Raw genomic sequence first — 17,416 nt, 5'->3', positions numbered from 1 at the left:
ACCCACTGGTGGGTCCCAGACCCACAGTTTGAGAACCACAGTTAGACAGTACTTCTCCCCAGATCCTTGAGAGTATTGGTTATTATTCCAAACAGAAGTGGAACAAGTTTGCACCCCTCTCAAGTGTGGGTGGCTCCACCATACAAAATAAGACACTGCTGTACACACTCCCTAGAAACCTTTTCCTCCAAGGCCAATCACCTGCTTGCCTTTGCTGAGACTATGATGCTTCCCAGTGCAGTCACAATGGTTTCAACAAATCCCAGTCAAGCCATTGCGGCATCGTTGTTGTCAGAAAACAATCCTCCCCAGGCAAACATCGCTCTTTAAATCCTTTCCACACACTCGCACAACACACACACTGAGGCCTTACTCTATTTCTTACAGGAAGTTACAAATTAAAGAGTACACAGGAATGGATATTTGTTTGGTGGTTTAATAAACACGCTGGAGGCATAAATAACACAAAAGCTATCACTTGAGTAGTCCCCTGGTAACTTAAATGCCTCCCTGATACTTTATGTTGTCCAACAAGGCCTAACAAACTGCACTGTAACTGGAGAAGCCTCTCTTGGGTGACGGCACACAGAGTCAGAAGGATTTTTCAGTCAACAGCATGAATTAGACTTTAATACCTTGTACTAAGCGACTTGGTGCGCTGATACCTGACTTCCATCACTTGGGACTTGGTAGTTGCAACAACCAATGGACTATGACTTGACAGTTGCAAGTCATTTTTTTTTTAACTAGCACATGAAATACTTTTTTATTAAAATCGCCCTTCTCATCTGTGGCACTTCGCACTGTGCAGTTCTCTTTCAGTAAGCCCTTCAGCAAATAACAGATACTTTTTTTCCTAGACTGCTCTTAAAGTGCTCGGTACTTACAATTGGTCCAAGCCCTCAATTATGCACAATTACATACAAAGTGTTTGGAGAACCTTCACAATTAAAGAGGATCTTCATGTTGAGAGGGGAAGGGAAGGAGAGAGAGAGAGAGAGAGAGAGAGAGAAGAGCGTTACCTGTCACAGGCAATTTCAGGGGCCTGCAAGCTTCATTTTCACCACTTTTCTCTGGGGCAGAGATCAACTTTCTGGCCAACATCACAGAAATAGGTTGGACCAAAAGAGAAGTGAGGTTTGATCGGTTCTGTTTATAGCTTCCATCTTCAAAGGGAAAAAAAAGACAGAGAAAAATATTTAGAAAGTGACAGTAAATTCATTTTTCTAGATTATTGTTTGTTTTAGAACAGTTCAAGTTTGGAAGATATTATACCTTCTGTCCCCACTCCCAACCCACCACACATAGTGAAGTGCCAGACAACCCTTTGGTGTGATGCCCCAAACACCTTAAATACACAGGAGAGGGGTTTGCTGTCACCCAAATCTTCTTCCTCCAATCTCACTTTGGCTTCTGGTTATAGAGTAGAAGAAATTGTCTCCTCCCTGGTTGCCTCCCTCCTGTTACTGAAAATAGCATGGCAGACTTCACAGAGCATTAAATACATGAGTGTAATTAACCTGCTGAACTCCTTGCCACAGGATGTGGTGATGGCATCTGGCCTAGACACCTTTAAAAGGGGATTGGACAGATTTCTGGAGGAAAAATCAATCACAGGTTAAAAGCCATGATGGGATACCTCAGAGTAAGTAGGCTACCTCAGAATGGCAGATGCAAGGGAGGGCACCAGGATGCAGTTAGCTTGTTGTCTTGTGTGGTTCCTGAGGCATCTGGTGGGCCACTGTGAAATACAGGAAGCTAGAATAAATGGGCCTTTGGCCTGATCCAGAGGGGCTCTTCTTATGTTGTTATGACCAGTTAAACAGGTTAAGTATTGCCTGAATGAGTTCCTTGTCGTTGTTCTACAGCTTCGGCTGCTACTGGTAGGGGTGGGAACAGAGAACTGTGACAAGGCCTCTACAAAGGGTAAGCCATCCTGGGCATTACAGGGGAGAGGCAGCTATGTGCCTCTCTAGTTCTGCCCAAAGACACATATAGCACAGACCATTTAAAATGTTGCTTTCAATTTGCAGTCCATGACGTAGCTAGAGGGGATGCAAAGCACTAAGTTTTGCAGGTGCTTGAACGTGTCGTGCAAGTGAACCCTCCCCTTAGGCAGTGGGAGCAAAACGGAGGCAAATATAGGGAGGTGAATGCTTCTGTTTTGCTCCCACAGTCTGAAAGGCTCCAAAGGGGAGGGGGAGGAGCCGCTTGCACGGCATGTTCAGGCACCTGCAAAATGCAGCACTTTGCACCCCCTCTAGCTGCGCCACTGTTTGCAGTCTACATCTAATGAAATTACAACCCTATCAGGTTAAGCTAAATTACTGCATAGAAAAGTTGCCTTTTGTCACTGTTAGATAAATTCAACATTTATAAACAAGACTGGGAGAAAAAGCAAATCTTAAAAATAAACATTTACATCCCTCCTATTATGTCCTAAACAGCATTTTAATGATTTCTGCTTTTTTTTCCCCTTTAGAAAAGGAAAAGTTTGACTCAACACTGAACTGTAATTGTACATACCACTCCTTTGACTTTCAACTACATTGCTAATAGAATTGTATTAGTTTTGAAATAACTGAACTGAATGGTTCATTAATTTTTCACCTTAAGCTTAATGGAAATTTGACAAACAGTTTTATGCTGTGAATAGACACACTCCAAGGAGGACTGTGCAATATCCTAGGAAATTATAAATTGCAGCAGAAAAAGAAAGAATAAAGCATGTTGGGCTGAAGGTCTGAGTTCAGTCATCTTGAATGCACCATCTACTATTTCCTTTATATATACCAGGTATCGCATTCCAGTGAAGTCCTTTTCACTTTCCAGTGTTATCTGAGTGGGCAAGTCCCCAGGTTCAGTGATGGTGCCCCATCTTTGGGACGCACTCCCTAGAGATGCCCACCATGGAGTGACATTGTGATCTTTGGGGTGTCGAGTAAAGACTATGTTATTTTTCAGGGCATTTATGTACATCTCTTGGTCCCTTGCTGATTTTAATGGTCTGGTTTTTCACACTGTTGGTTAATTTTTACTTGTTTTCATGAGGATATCACTTAATGTTCTAAGGACTCCTTTTTAACTTTATAGTGCAAGCTGCCCTTGAACATATTTGAAGGAAAGATGGATTTTTTTTTAAGTTTAAATAAATAAAAACCTTCTGTCCGTGAATTTCCAAGACATGCCAGTATTTATACTAATTACACATAAGTGATACTCTTGCAGCCCAATTGAAACTAACCCCCCCCCCACTGAAGCAGGAGCGCCACAGGATAATTCTGTGGTGGGGGGGTCAGTTGGAGAGGCATCCTCAGGGTATGTGAACTTTTGTTCGCTTGCCTTGGGGAAAGCTCTCATTGTCCCTATGGGACTCCTTGGTTCTGAGCCAGCTATTTTGCTGACATACAACCGAGATGTGTAAAAGCTGTGGAAAGGGAGTGGGATAAGATTTGCCCGATGCTCTTGCTGTCAAACCTGCCCTCTCCTTCCCTTACACTCCTCTCCATCTCTCGTACTATATCAGAGAGTTTCATAGAGCAGTAGTTTCCAAACCGTGGGCCTGGACCCACCAGTGTGGTCACAACCTGCTTTTTGGTTTGTTGTGAAACTGACAAATTGATAGCTGACAGGGAAAATGTACTGAGTCCTACCGAAACTGAAATGGAGCAGCACATGTGCAATTGCTTGTGAGTAGGTTGCCATGCCTTGACTCTTATTGAAGACCAGGCGAATGGGAACACAGGTCCACCATAATGGTCCCAATCCAACGAACATGGAGCTGAACAAACACTCCAGAAAATAACACCCCCCACCACCACCCCTCACCCCTTTATAAAAAGGATAAAAACAGAGGCTTGAGTTGCTGGTAAATTGCAACTTTTTAAAAAAAAGTTTCATAAAGCTAGGTGGGCCCTGATAGAATGCTGTTTTAAAAAGTGGGTCCTGGTGCTAAGGAGTTTGGGAACCACTGTCCTAGAGTACCCTAATCTCTCTCTCTCTCTGTTCTGGGGAGACCCGGGCTGTGGTTTAAAATGCTACTTGTTCTGCCCTAACACTGCTTCAGGTCTCCCAGGAACTCACAAGTTCTGGCTTCTCACAGATACACAGGGCCCAATTCTAATTAGTGCCTGCCTGCAGAGTGCAATCGTGGCAGCAGAGGCTCTTCTGCATCCTGTGGGTAGGCAAGGATTATGCAGGAGTGGAAAAGTAAATAAAACAAAGTTTTATTTAACTGATTTCTCCATGTCATAGACCCCTATGGGTCTATTCGGACCTGTGGTAGCTCTTACCTGGCGCAAGTTCGAGTACTGCCAAGAGAGTGTGTTGAGGTTGGGCAAGATTGAATTATATCACTGGTACAATTGCTACCAATTTCCACCCTCTGCCCACCCCACCATGCCCAGGAGGCCTTGATCCCCACCCCATTCTGCCCTCTCCACATTTATGGAGATACAAATGTATTTTCATTTATTATTTCTTCCCCATAAAGGGGAATATACCTCGAAAGAAGGATTTTAATGGCTCAGCAGCCATCTGGAATCAAAGGTGTTTGTCTCTCAACCAAGGTGAACTGTTCTAACTTCTCTAATAGTACCAGGACCAGCTCACCCATAAGGTGAGATGAAGCAGATGCTTTGAGTGGTTGGGATGGGGGGGGCAGTGAACTAATGAGAGGGCACCCTGCCTGCAGCCACACCTTGGCCCAGTATCTGGGCACTCCAGCCCCATCCCAAGGAATAGAGGAGAAAAAACTTGGGTACTGCTAGCCCAGCTTCTGCTGTACTTAAATAGCACTATGACAGTCTCAGTTTGAGCAGGAGCAACATGAGATTTTTTTAAGGACCAAGAACAAATTTTAAAAACAATTCTGATTTGAGAGAAGTCATCACCTTTCCTAAGGTGTGCTTGGTTGTGAAGATCTTTTGAATCAAAAGGTATGGAAGAAATCAAACAAATAGGTTTAAGCTTTGCCTTATCTTTAAATGCCCGTCAGACAAATTCATGGGGGTTAGATCTATGTACGTATATTAGTTCTGTATTCAGAGGGACTATCCCTTAGGTACGAGACAGTAGAAACTAAATACACAAGGCAAGCTCCAATTTCAGAGCTTGCTTGTGCCTTTCCAGAAATATCTAACAGAAAATAGATGCTTTCAGCAAGGTATTTTGTTTGTCAAACAATGAAAATACTAGGTGATTTGGAAAAGGTATGTCTAAATTTAAGGTACATATACACTGATATCTTAAAAATACATTGTGCTTTGGGTTGTGAGTTCCTTAGAGATGAAAGTATTTTTTTTAAAAGGTTGTAAGCCACTCTTGACTATCAATCAATCAATCAAACAAACAATCAATCAAATATTTCCATTTGTGTATCCTCCTAGTTAATAGGTTTCTGGGAAGGAGAGGAGCAGCAAAACAAAAGTATTCCTCCAATCTAACAGTCTAAAAAAATTAAAATTACTGAGAGCAAGCTATATATTGAAAGAGTCCCGTGTCATCATCCTTCATGACCCAATTTTCTTTGTTTACTCAAAGGTTTCCATCTATCTCTGCCTTTGCCTCCTGTATGTTTTGCTTTCTTTGTAATTATTCCGGAAAAGAATATTTTCAGAAGGGAATTTTTTTTTTCCGTGTGCTTTGCATACGGTGCAAATTTGTCATTCATAGTTCCAATATGGGATGTGGTTAATTTCTCCAAGGAGATGCTCAGCAGATGGCAGTGAAAAGCGGAAGTAAGGGGATTGTTTTATTAATCTTTCACAAGCTAAATGCTAACTAAATATCAAGCAGTTAGAAGCAAAGAGGCGCAGGTTTGTTTTGATGATTAAAAACAAAAAAATCAAGCATGGCAATTGTATAGAAACCCGAGGAAAGAGGCAGGTGAGAGGAGCAAGCAATTCATGTAGCAAATCTGGTTAGGATAAATCATCGCACGGGGTTGGGAATTCCAGGGGTGGTTTGGCAGATGCCCTTTCATCACCTGCTGAATCTCTCCTGCTACCACAGCCAGCTACAGGCAGAAAAACAAGTAAGCCGGTGTGAGGGGCAGGCAGTGGGAGAAAGGAGGCACGGAGGGGGAAATGGGGTATCTGGGCAGGGAGGGGGCTAGTGGGAGGTGGAACCCAGAGGGAGGGGATGGATCCCCACAAGCACTAGGATCCTATCCACTTCCCTCTCCCTGTCTTCCTCCTTGACTCAGTTCAACGCCAGCAAAATAGTTAGCACAGATCCAAGGAGACCCATTTTGGCAGTGGAGCCTTGCCTCAAAAGAAGGGAACAAAAGTTCCCTCACCTTGAGGAAATCTCCATGGTCCCGTCCCCCCCCCCCCACCTCCACAGAATGCAGCATGCAATCTGTTAGCATGGCTGTATCAGCAAGTGATTCGTTAGGATTGTACGGTCATATTCCTTGAATGTGTCTAATCCTCAATAAAAACCGTTGAGGCTAGCAGTTTCAGCACCTCTTGTGGCAATGAAATGGGTGCAAGAATTAGTGTCAGGATATTATTACTTCTGACAAGAGTCCTGGTGGATGGGACAATATGTCTTCAACACATTTGCACCGTCAATGCCACACACCCTACCATAAAGCAGTTGTTGAAATCTGAGCTGGCCTTACATGAACGGTATAAATCCAACCATAGTCAGAAGCATTCAGATGGTGCATCTGAAGGAGCAGGAGGTCTAGTCTAGAGGGTAGAGCCTCCATTTGCCTGAAGATAACATCCAAAAGTCGCCAGTTCGAGGCCACCAGCACGGTGCGACCTTGAAGCAGCTGACAAGCTGAGCCAAGTTATTCCATCTGCTCTGAGCGTGGGAGGATAGAGGCCAGAATGCAAAACCAGATCAGAAAGAAACATCTGGACTGTTGTGGTTCTTGAAAGATAGAACCTTCCTTCAATTGTAAAAATCCCTACGGGGATTTAATTTGCCTGCCTATGTAAACCACCTTGAATAAAGTCCGAAGAGAAATCTCAAGACCAGGAAAGGCGGTATAGAAATACCTGTTTTATTTTTTTTTAACCGCTTGAATAAAGTCTGAGGAGAAATCTGATGAACAAGAAAGGAGGTATATAAATACCTTTATTATTATTATTATTATTATTATTATTAGTAGTAGTAGTAGTAGTAGTAGTAGTAGTAGTACATAAAGTCAGTTGCTTCGATACTACATTTTCCAGGGTTTCTATCAATCCCTGTCTTGGCTTCTTTTATATCTCGCTTTGTTTGCAATTATTCTAAGAAGAAGGTTAATTTCAAAATATAGTCTTTTTTTTATTGTATAAGAGCAGTTTGCCAACAGAGTTAATTACTTAGGAAAGATTATGAAATACTGTTCCCTAAGAGGTTTGATGGTGTTCACTTGCAGGCATTCCTCAAGAAAGGAACAACATAGCGGGAGAACTATTTTCAATACTTGTACCCAAGAAGACATTTTGGAGGTGCATTTTTTTATTGTGTAAAACTGCAGAACAAAGTGCTCCTCCCGAGACCCCTTAATTGGCACCACTATTAAAGTTATACGAAGGAACCTGTCCTCTGTTGAATCTTAGTGGCTTCACTTTTACACATAAAATGTCCTCTCAAATAAAATGACCCACTCAGCTCTTCTTGATTTTGTGATTCGTGCCAATGCCAGACCAAAGACTTAGTGGTACTGACCTGGCCATGGGGACAAATCTGGGGAACCGGTCCCTATTTGGCTGCTTTTATTTATACTGCAACTTTTAATAATGCAATAACCGTTTTATAATTAATAAAAGTTTTATAATGTATAACTGCAATTTATACTGTAACTATTTTTCTGGCGCAGAACCAAGGAGGCCTGTGTTGGGCTTTCTGGTCAGGGAGTAGGCACAGAATTCAGAGGCAGAGTCTGCCGTCATCCCCACCCCTTCGACCTGATCCTCCCTTTGGTTCACCCTTCCCCGCCCAATTCTGCTGCCTCCCTGCCCAGTGGTGGAACTCCCTGGCCCCGTGCCCCAAGGCAAAGGTCTGTGATGTCGCCCCCTGCGGGATGCCACAGCCTCCCTGCGCAAAAATCTGCCCCCCCCCCACTTACATGGAGCGCACAAAGCCTTGTGCGATTCCAGGACACATCAGGAAAGCCTCTTAGTGCATCCCCAGTGCTTTAAGCACAGCTTCCAACTGCGTCGGGAGCCTCAGAGAGGCTTCTGCATGGTCCTAGAGGTGCATGAGGCTCCACACCTGGGGCATTTGCCCTTTGATTTAATGGTAGGTCTGCCACTGTCCCTGCCTTCCCCCGCCCTCCCCTGCCCCAAAACTTTCACCATTGGCTAGTTGTTCCACTTATGGGTGGGTGCTCCCACATCCAGTCTTCAGGTTACAAGCCATGAGGTGTATGTGCAACCTCCTGATTTTAGAAATGGGCTATGTCAGATGCAAGGAAGAGTGCCAGGATGCAGGTCTCTTGTTATCTGGTGTGCTCCCTGGGGCATTTGGTGGGCCGCTATGAGATACAGGAAGCTGGACTAGATGGGCCTATGGCCTGATCCAGTGGGGCTGTTCTTATGTTCTTAACTACATAACTCTTCTTAACTACAATTCCCAGGAAGCCTTGCAGGTCTCTTGTTATCTGGTGTGCTCCCTGGGGCATTTGGTGGGCCGCTGTGAGATACAGGAAGCTGGACTAGATGGGCCTATGGCCTGATCCAGTGGGGCTGTTCTTATGTTCTTAACTACAATTCCCAGGAAGCCTTGCAGGTCTCTTGTTATCTGGTGTGCTCCCTGGGGCATTTGGTGGGCCGCTGTGAGATACAGGAAGCTGGACTAGATGGGCCTATGGCCTGATCCAGTGGGGCTGTTCTTATGTTCTTAAACTACAATTCCCAGGAGACCTTGCAGGTCTCTTGTTATCTGGTGTGCTCCCTGGGGCATTTGGTGGGCTGCTGTGAGATACAGGAAGCTGGACTAGATGGGCCTAAGGCCTGATCCAGTGGGGCTCTTCTTATGTTCTTCTTGGTCCTGGCTTCAGCACCAGCCCAGCAGGTTTACCACAAACACAAGAGTGCCTTATGGCACTTTTGCTATGACTGGAGTTGGTGGTGCCAGAGGAGCGCTGGAACAGAGACCCATAGGATTGGGCCCCTAGCCCCCTCCATTTGTGCAATGAAAAATATATGAAAGTCAGCAACTGTACTGACAGATAAACATCTCTAAGTTGCTGCAGAATTTCATCGCATTCTAGATGCTTCCGTTCATGCAAAACAATTGAGGAATTCTCAGGCAATCAAAAGAGTGGTCATAATCTTGCCACATTTCAGAGACAATTACACACATCCGAGGTCAAGAGGTTGAGACTGATCCCTTACAAGCATCACACAACCTTAGGAAATCTGCCCTCCTCTTTGACTTATGATGTCTGTAAACGTGAGCCACTGGGTTGATATGCATAGAGTCCTTCAGGCAAGGATAAACGAATTAGAGCTACGTACAATGACAGAATCTTTGATAAGACATAGGAACCCCTTCCACAGATTACTGGCATGGTCTAGCTAGAGCACAGAAAGAAGTAGTCTCCACATGGTTCAGGTAGCTGCCAGAGCCTACAATGTGTGCATCCTACCATTTCCAAAGCTAGCACTACGTTATGTACAAGCAGGCAATCTTACACACCCATAATAATGAGATTTATTATTATTAAAAATAATAAAAACCTTAGAATATACTGCAAGGAGATGAAATGGAAATAGAAATTCTCTAAGAAAACACTGATTGTGACAGGTTTAGGATAGCAATTATTTTGTTTATAGCATGCAGTAAACACTGCAGGGATTCAGAACCTCACAGAGGGCACACTTTGCAGATAGTACAAGAAAGTTACTTGGCTACCAATGCTACAATTCCTGCATCATGCCAAAACAACAACAAAAACCAAAATAATCATATGCCCTGCATAATTTATTTCTCCATATTGATGTGAAAGGCACATAAATTTTGGCTTATGATGTCCTTATGGTCATAAACCGACATTACACTTGTAATCGATTTCTCAATGGCACCAAAACATGTAATTTATTTTGTTCTTCATCCTTGGCTGTGTCAGAAGAATGTTAAGAACAACCGCCCTGGGTCAAACCATTGATCAGGTAGAGCAACTGAGTCGGAAGGGACACCATGAGTCATCTAGATGCAAATCCTACTGAAACACAGGCCATTCTACAGATCAGTGGTTTTAAAACTTTGTGTATCGTAGAAAACCTTTCCACATTAAGGGCCCAATCCTTTCCAACTTTCCAGTGCCGGTGCAGCAAATGTTCCCTTACCTTGTGGAGGCCTCTGTAACTACCCTCCCAACACAAGATGTAGTGCACACCCCATTGGCACAACTACACCAGGGCCGGAAAGTTGGATAGAATTTGGCCCTTATTCACCTCCAAGGTGAATGCAAAACATTTATTCTGCAATAGGCCTTCTCCAAATAAGGTGTGGTAGAAGGCAGAACTGTAACTTTGGGGGTTTTTGAGGATGTCCATGCAATGCAGACCCACACTGTTTTATGTGAGCCTGTGAAAAAAGGGAAGGATTATGTCAAGAAAATAAGAATTAAAAAGTTTCTTAGTTCTCCCCTTCGCTGAAAATAGGTGACATATTCATAGCATTTCAAAAAACAATAAAATTAAATTGTTGGGAAGCAGCCTTAATTTTAGGACCCTACCATATTACATTTCTGTAAGACATCAGGGTGAGTGTAGCTACACCACAGAGTTTTGTTGGTGTTGTTTTACTGAAATTGTTTCCAGATTATAAACTACTGGGGGGGAGGGGGCATCAGTAGAGACTCAAGTGACAACTGTTACCCTACACATGCCTGATCTCGTCTGATCTTGGAAGCTAAGCAGGGTCAGGCCTGGTTAGTACTTGGATGGGAGACCGCTTGGGAATACCGGGTGCTGTAGGCTTATACCATAGTCTTTCAAGACTGAAGGTTGTCAACCAACCATGTGACAACTTATGGTAAGTGAACACAGGTGGGGCTAGGAGAACAAAGTGGAAGGTGTGCAGCACAGGGTGGCAAAGGGAGCCAGAAGAGGGTGGATTGGGACCAGGAAGGGGGTGGATTCAGCAGCAGCAGCATTGCTGAATCCAAGCCCCCTTCCCAGCCTCAGTCCACCTTCACAGGTCCTCATAGACCTTTGCCAGCAATAACACGAGCGGGACCAAGTAGACTCATTGGACCAGCAGGGGTTTACTCCAGGGCAAGGGAACAAATGAAAAGGGTTACAACAGGTGCCACTGCATCACCGTGCGGGGAATTTGTTAGCATAGGGCTTCCCTGCGTAACCCTAAACACTCTTTACTAGGAATAAATCCCATTGAAAACAATGGAACTTATTTCTGAGAAAACCTGTCTGAGGTTGTGCTGTAAGTCTCATAAACGCATGCTGGGATATTGGGAACTGGCTCAAATACAGATACAGTATATCATAACTTTCAATTACACCTTGTTTTCTCCACCGTAATACACTTCTTATCTTTATGTCTAACAGTGTAAATAAAGATTGCTTTCTTTAAAAGGGGGGAAAGTTCCTTTAGCTGTGATTTGCCTTTCTTAGATTATTTACAGCCAGCATTCGGCCTCTTACTCTCTTCCCACCACGTTCATTTCTTAACCTACCTTCTCAGAGCAGGTAATTTATTCACATAAAAGCTAATGTGTCCACTGGCAGAACCTGCTTAGTGGTGCTTTGTGATCCCAAGCCCTGTAAAAAGTGAACCGTGCTCGTAATAAACTGAAAAGACCATGCAGTGTGACAAAAGTACAGCAACCCCAAATGACAGGAGGAACAGGCAACGCTGGAGCAAAAAACAAAGAGGGAATCCAAATGTAAGGAGGGTGTAACAAGTTGGACATTTAACAAGTGTGGCAGACACATAAAAATGATGCAGCCTAATCCTATGTAACCCACCTCAACCAGGCAGCAACTGCATCCTATGGTGGAGAAGGCACTTGCAGAGATCTCATGGTGGGAACTTTTGTTCGCTTACCCCGGGGCAAAAGTTTGCTGCCTGAATGACCTTTTCCCCAGAATGCCCCAGATCTCGCATCACATCCCAAGAGCCACTGCACATAGCTCCACAATATCAGGGGTATGAATGGCACCATTCAGTTCCATTTCCATTTGCTGTGGAACGAATGCACACTCCTACAGAACTGCACCCAGTATCTTTTTCTGGATTTCTACCCATAATCACCACTAGAAAAGTAACTAGGTTAGAGACTGACCTGCAAGTGAGGACAACCCCCACCCCCGCTGTTTGACTCTCACCTCTGCCATAAACTCACAGAGTAGGCTTACAGCCCAATCCTGAGCTCCCCTGGCGCGCAGCTTCAGCGGCACCGAAAACAGCTGCTGCCAGACTCTGCGCGCCACGGGCTACCACAGGCGGCACCTCTGGAGAAGGGGAATTTTGTCCCCTTCTACCAGGGAAGGGAAGTAGCCCCAAAATGGGGCTACTCAATTCACCGCTGACCAAAAGGTAAAGCCAGGTAAGGTAAAGCCAGTGTCAGGGTGCTGTAGTGGTTTAGAGAGGTGGACAGACCTGGAAGATCCAGGTTCAAATCCCCCCTCAGTCATGAAGCTTCCTGGGTGACCTTGGGCCAGTCACTTTCAGCCTCACCTACCTCACAGGGTTGTTGTGAGGACAAAAGGAGGGGAGCAGCTGTGTACACTGCCCTGAGCTCTTTGGAGGAAGGGTGGTGTAAAAAATGTGAAAAATAAAAATGTTTGTGACAGTGCGCGCTGGCGGAAAACTGGCTTGTCGAGCTCAGGATTGGGCTCTTAGGCAAGTCGGTTCCTCTCATCCTCACATTCCCAGTTGTACTATGGAAATAATAATGCTTATTTACTATACAAAGTTATTGTAAATGCTACTCTCATATTCCTCTTTATTCATCCTCCGTTGGCTACATCCAGTCTTCTAAGCTTTAAGGCAGTGGTTTCCAAACTGTGAGCTGTGGCTTCCCAGGGGAGTCGCGGAAACCAGCCAGGAGAGCTGCGGAATTCATGCAAAAATCCCACCGTCCTATACAATGTATAGGTTTGTAGCCCTAATGGGGAGCCATGGCCAATGACCCAGTAGGTCAAGAGAGGCACCAGTTGAAAAAGTTTGGGAACCACTGCCTTAAGGTTTCACCAGAGAGAAGCTGACTTTCAAAATGCATTGAATATAATTTCAGGAAGGATGGAGAGCAGAAGAAAAGAATCGAGAATGTAAGTCTTGGAAATGCTTAAAAAAAAAATGCCCAGAGTAGCAGAGGGTAAAGCATATACCAAAAAATTCACTCATACATATTTAATATTTTCCTTGTCCTTGGCCTGAAACAACATCTGTAATATTTGCTAGTAAATTCTTCCATAGCAGGCCGTTGGAGAGGTTCTGAATTCAGTCCTAGCTCTCAAATATTATTGGGTTCAAACTTCTTCTACAGCACTACACACATTCCACTGAGAACAAGATATGACTCACTGCGATGTGAAGAGTTTGAAAATGCCCCATTGGCTACCAGAAATCTGTTCACATTTTCTAGGGAGTACAAACATATGCCTACTGCTCTGGATGTGTTGAAAAATATTCTATTTCATTTTAAGAAGTCTTCACCTCAGATGAAAGAGCACTAATTTTTTTCTTTTTTTTCTTTTTGGTATGTTAAGTTTATCTTAAGCAAATGTAAGGTTCCTCTATGGGGGCAGAACCTGGGTCTCTCTTAAGACATCCCATGCGCTTCTAACAGCCTGATCCTATGCTTTGGCTCTGCTGCTGGAACAAGCACTCCACCAATGGACTGCACTTTACAGTGTCATAACTGATACCTGCACATTTAGCCACATGCTTCTGGCCACAGCTGCGGGCACCGAGGAGCAACCCACGAGTGGCAGTGACCAGTAGAGGCTGACACCCAGGGGACATGTTGGTAAGTTGGCAGGGTTGGGTGGAATGGGGTGGATTGTGGGAGGGAAGGAGGTGTGTCGGAGGGTGGGAGGGTGTTATCTTGGCACAAGGAATGTGTGCTGGGTGCTACATCCTCTGGAGCCTCCCAACACAGGTCTGAGAGACCCATTGGTGATTGAGAGGATTATTGAGGTGTAAGGGGACATATTTTCCCTCACCTCTTCCAAGCCTCCGGATCGACCACCTCCTCTATAGCAAAACAGCACAGAGTGTTTTGGTACAGTTGCAAGCTATGGTGAGGAAAAGGATGGGATTGGACTGCAAGTCTTATTAAAAATTCATGGATCTGGCCCTCCTCACCCCAGCAGTGTCTTTTCTAGTGGCTGTCTGCTGATGTTCTTCTGCATCTTCGTAGATTATGAGTCCTTTCGGAACAGAAACCCATTAGTAATTTGATTGTCTATGTAAGACAATCATACATAGATGATTTCATTGAGAAATGGTATATAATAATAATAATAATAATAATAATAATAATAATAATAATAATAATAATAATAAATACAGTGACTCAAATGATCCATTGGAATTTATGCAGAAATTACAACAATGAAACAGTTATTAATTGGTGGAGGAATAAACCAGAAAAAGTGACAGAAAGTGAGATAGTCACGATCTTGTGGGATTTTGAATACAAACTGATAAAGTTTTGGCTCATGATACACCAGATATTACAGTAATAGAAAAAAATGAAGTGACCATTACCAACATAGCAATATCTGGCGATAGCAGAATTGATAAAGAGCATCTGTGAGATGACAAGCTGCACCTGCTGAAATCCCCACTTCTATACAATTGTTAAAGGTCCAGTATCCCTAAAGCCAAAAGTTTGCCCACCCCTGGTCTAGTGGAGTTGCTTAATGCAGTGGTTCTCAAACTTTTACCACTGGGACCTGCTTTTTAGAATGAGAATCTTTCAGGACCGGAAGCGGTCCTGAAAAGCAGAAGTGATGTCATGACCGGAAGTAACATCATCAAGTAAGAAATTTTTTTTAGCTATCCTAGGCTGCAATCCTACCCACACTTACCCAGGAGTTAAGTCCCATTGACTATCATTGTTAAAAGCATACACATAGTAGCCTGTTAAAAGTACAGATCTGTAACATTTCCCCAAATGCAGTCTCATTCTATGGTAGGCATCATCTAACAGATTAAAAATAAAATATTGAATTGAATGGGGACCCACCTGAAATTGGTTCAGGAACCACCTAGTGGGTTCCAACCCACAGTTTGAGAAACACTGACTTAATGCATAGGTTTAGTAGGTCATTTTTATTTTTCTTTGTTTTGATTTGGCAATATTTTACTCCAGTCACAACCAGATCTCATTTCAGAATACATTCAAAATGGAATGTGTTTTGTTAATATTTTATTGGGACAGACACAAATTAAATCACAATTAGTAAAAACTGAGATGTATTTGACAATGACAATTATACTAAGGATTATTATATGTAGAATAAATACTGTTAATAATAATAATAATAATAATAGAACAAGGCTACAATTGTATATGAAGTCTGTAATTACCCACTTTCAAAGCAATTTCTAGGGAGCCACTGACAGCATATTCAATAACTGTTTCCTTCTAGACGGGCCCTTGGCCTCATCTAGAGGGGCCCTTCTTATGTACTATGCCAGCACCAAAGCAACATGCAGGCTGGTGGGAGGTAAGAATGGGCTGTCCAAAAGCACTGTGTAATTTCAATTAGATTCTAATGCTTTGCTTCCTGAAGTCATGAATGAAACTGAAATCTGGGTTGGTGAATTCTCTCTTTAGAGCAGTGGTCCTCACACATTTAGAACCGGGACCTACTTTTTGAATGAGAATCTGTCGGGACCCACCGGAAGTGACATGACTGGAAGTGACATCATCAAGCAGGAACATTTTTAACAAACCTAGGCTGCAATCCTATCCACACTTACACAGGGGTAAGTCCCATTTACTTATCATTGTTAAAGAATATACATAGTAGCTTGTTAAAAGTACAGGTCTGTCACATTTCCCCTAAAGCAGTCACATACCATGGTAGCATCAAGTCTAATATACTAAAAATAAAATATTGAAATGAATGGGGACCCACTTGAAATTGGCTCGCGACCCATCTAGTAGGTCCTGACCCACAGTTTAGGAAACACTGCTTTAGAGGATAATCAGTTGTGGACCTCCCATTATGTTATATGGGGCAAATAGCCCTGGGCGCGAGGCTGTAGGACCCCAAGGAAGCCTCTCTGAGGCTCCCAATGGTGTCGAAACTTCAGTTATATAGTGTCAGGGAACTTCAGAGAAGCTTCCCTGATGCTGCCTTGGGTCGTACAAGGCTCCGTAAGCCTCAGGTGAGTGTGTGTGGGGGTGCAGGTCTGCACGTGGGGAGGTAGCAACAGTCTACGGGGAGCGCCATCGCCGACCTTTGCCACAGGGCTGTTTGCCACTGAGGCTAATGCAGTTTTCTGAGCAAGACGGAGAATCTAAATTTTAAAGGAGGGTCTCAACCCACTGGTTGATCTGCCTCCCTGCTTGAAAGAGTAGAAATATGCAAGATTCCATTTTATCTAACTATAGTTCAACCCTTGGGCTTGAATTTTTTGTTCCTTCCTAAAGAAACAGAGGATCTGACCCACATTAATAGAAGCAAACACAGTTATGAACCCACAGTCCTTGGCCACAATTTGACTGAGTTCCAAAGGCAGACTTGATTGTTCAAGTAATTATTTTTCTCCACACCCTGCTACAGAATGGAATAAAGCATTGTTTGAGATTAATTGGACCCATTACAGTCACCTCAAAATTTGTTCAATAATATTCTCTTTCACTGTTGTAAGTAACCATCTTGCTATAATTAGTTTCTTAACCCCTTTCTGGCACCTTCAAAGGAGGAAAAGGGTGTTTGCACTGCAGCAGGGCAAAGTTGTAATAACAGTCATCCCCCCCCCCCAATGCTTATACATCATTCATATTTGCTTTGAATCTTAAACAGAGGCTATTAATGAGATGAGGTTAGTAAGAACAAGTTTATTTGGAGAAGGGGTTGAGCTCAAACGTCAGCTTGGATACACTCATTAGTCTATAGCAGCAATTTTCAACCTTTTTCATCTCATGGCACACTGACAAGGTGCTAAAATTGTCAAGCTCAGAGGAATAGCTAGAGGGGGTGGTTGCAAAGTACTAAGTTTTGCAGGGATCTTCAATGCAGCGTATAAGTGGCCCCTCCCCTGACATTCCTGACAGGGGGAGCAAAACAGAGATGTACAGAGCTTCTAAGGCTAGCCCTGATGCCAACAACAGACCCTGGTTCATGGGAACATTCCTCTTTGTGCTCTACAGTGACTGTTCTTTATAAGAGTCTCTAGATTGCAGCAGGTAATCAGCTAAATAACAAACTCCAGGTTGCAAGAATATGGTCTTATTTCTAAATAAAAATAACTTTCTTCATTC

General features: G+C 43.5%; 1 protein-coding gene across 1 annotated transcript in view; it reads right to left on the bottom strand.

Annotated features, from left to right (window-relative positions):
* The window catches only part of NAALADL2 (N-acetylated alpha-linked acidic dipeptidase like 2), a 395,487-nt gene that overhangs the window by 193,231 nt on the left and 184,840 nt on the right, over positions 1-17,416 (bottom strand). The window contains exon 5 of the mRNA XM_066622267.1: positions 1,023-1,166. Within this exon, the coding sequence (XP_066478364.1) occupies positions 1,023-1,166 (144 nt within the window). The remainder of the gene's footprint in view (positions 1-1,022; positions 1,167-17,416) is intronic.

This window comes from Tiliqua scincoides, chromosome 3 (genome assembly GCF_035046505.1).
Source record: "Tiliqua scincoides isolate rTilSci1 chromosome 3, rTilSci1.hap2, whole genome shotgun sequence".
NCBI lineage: Eukaryota > Metazoa > Chordata > Lepidosauria > Squamata > Scincidae > Tiliqua > Tiliqua scincoides.
Note: the sequence above shows the minus strand (reverse complement) of the source record. Positions and strands in the feature narration are given on the sequence as shown.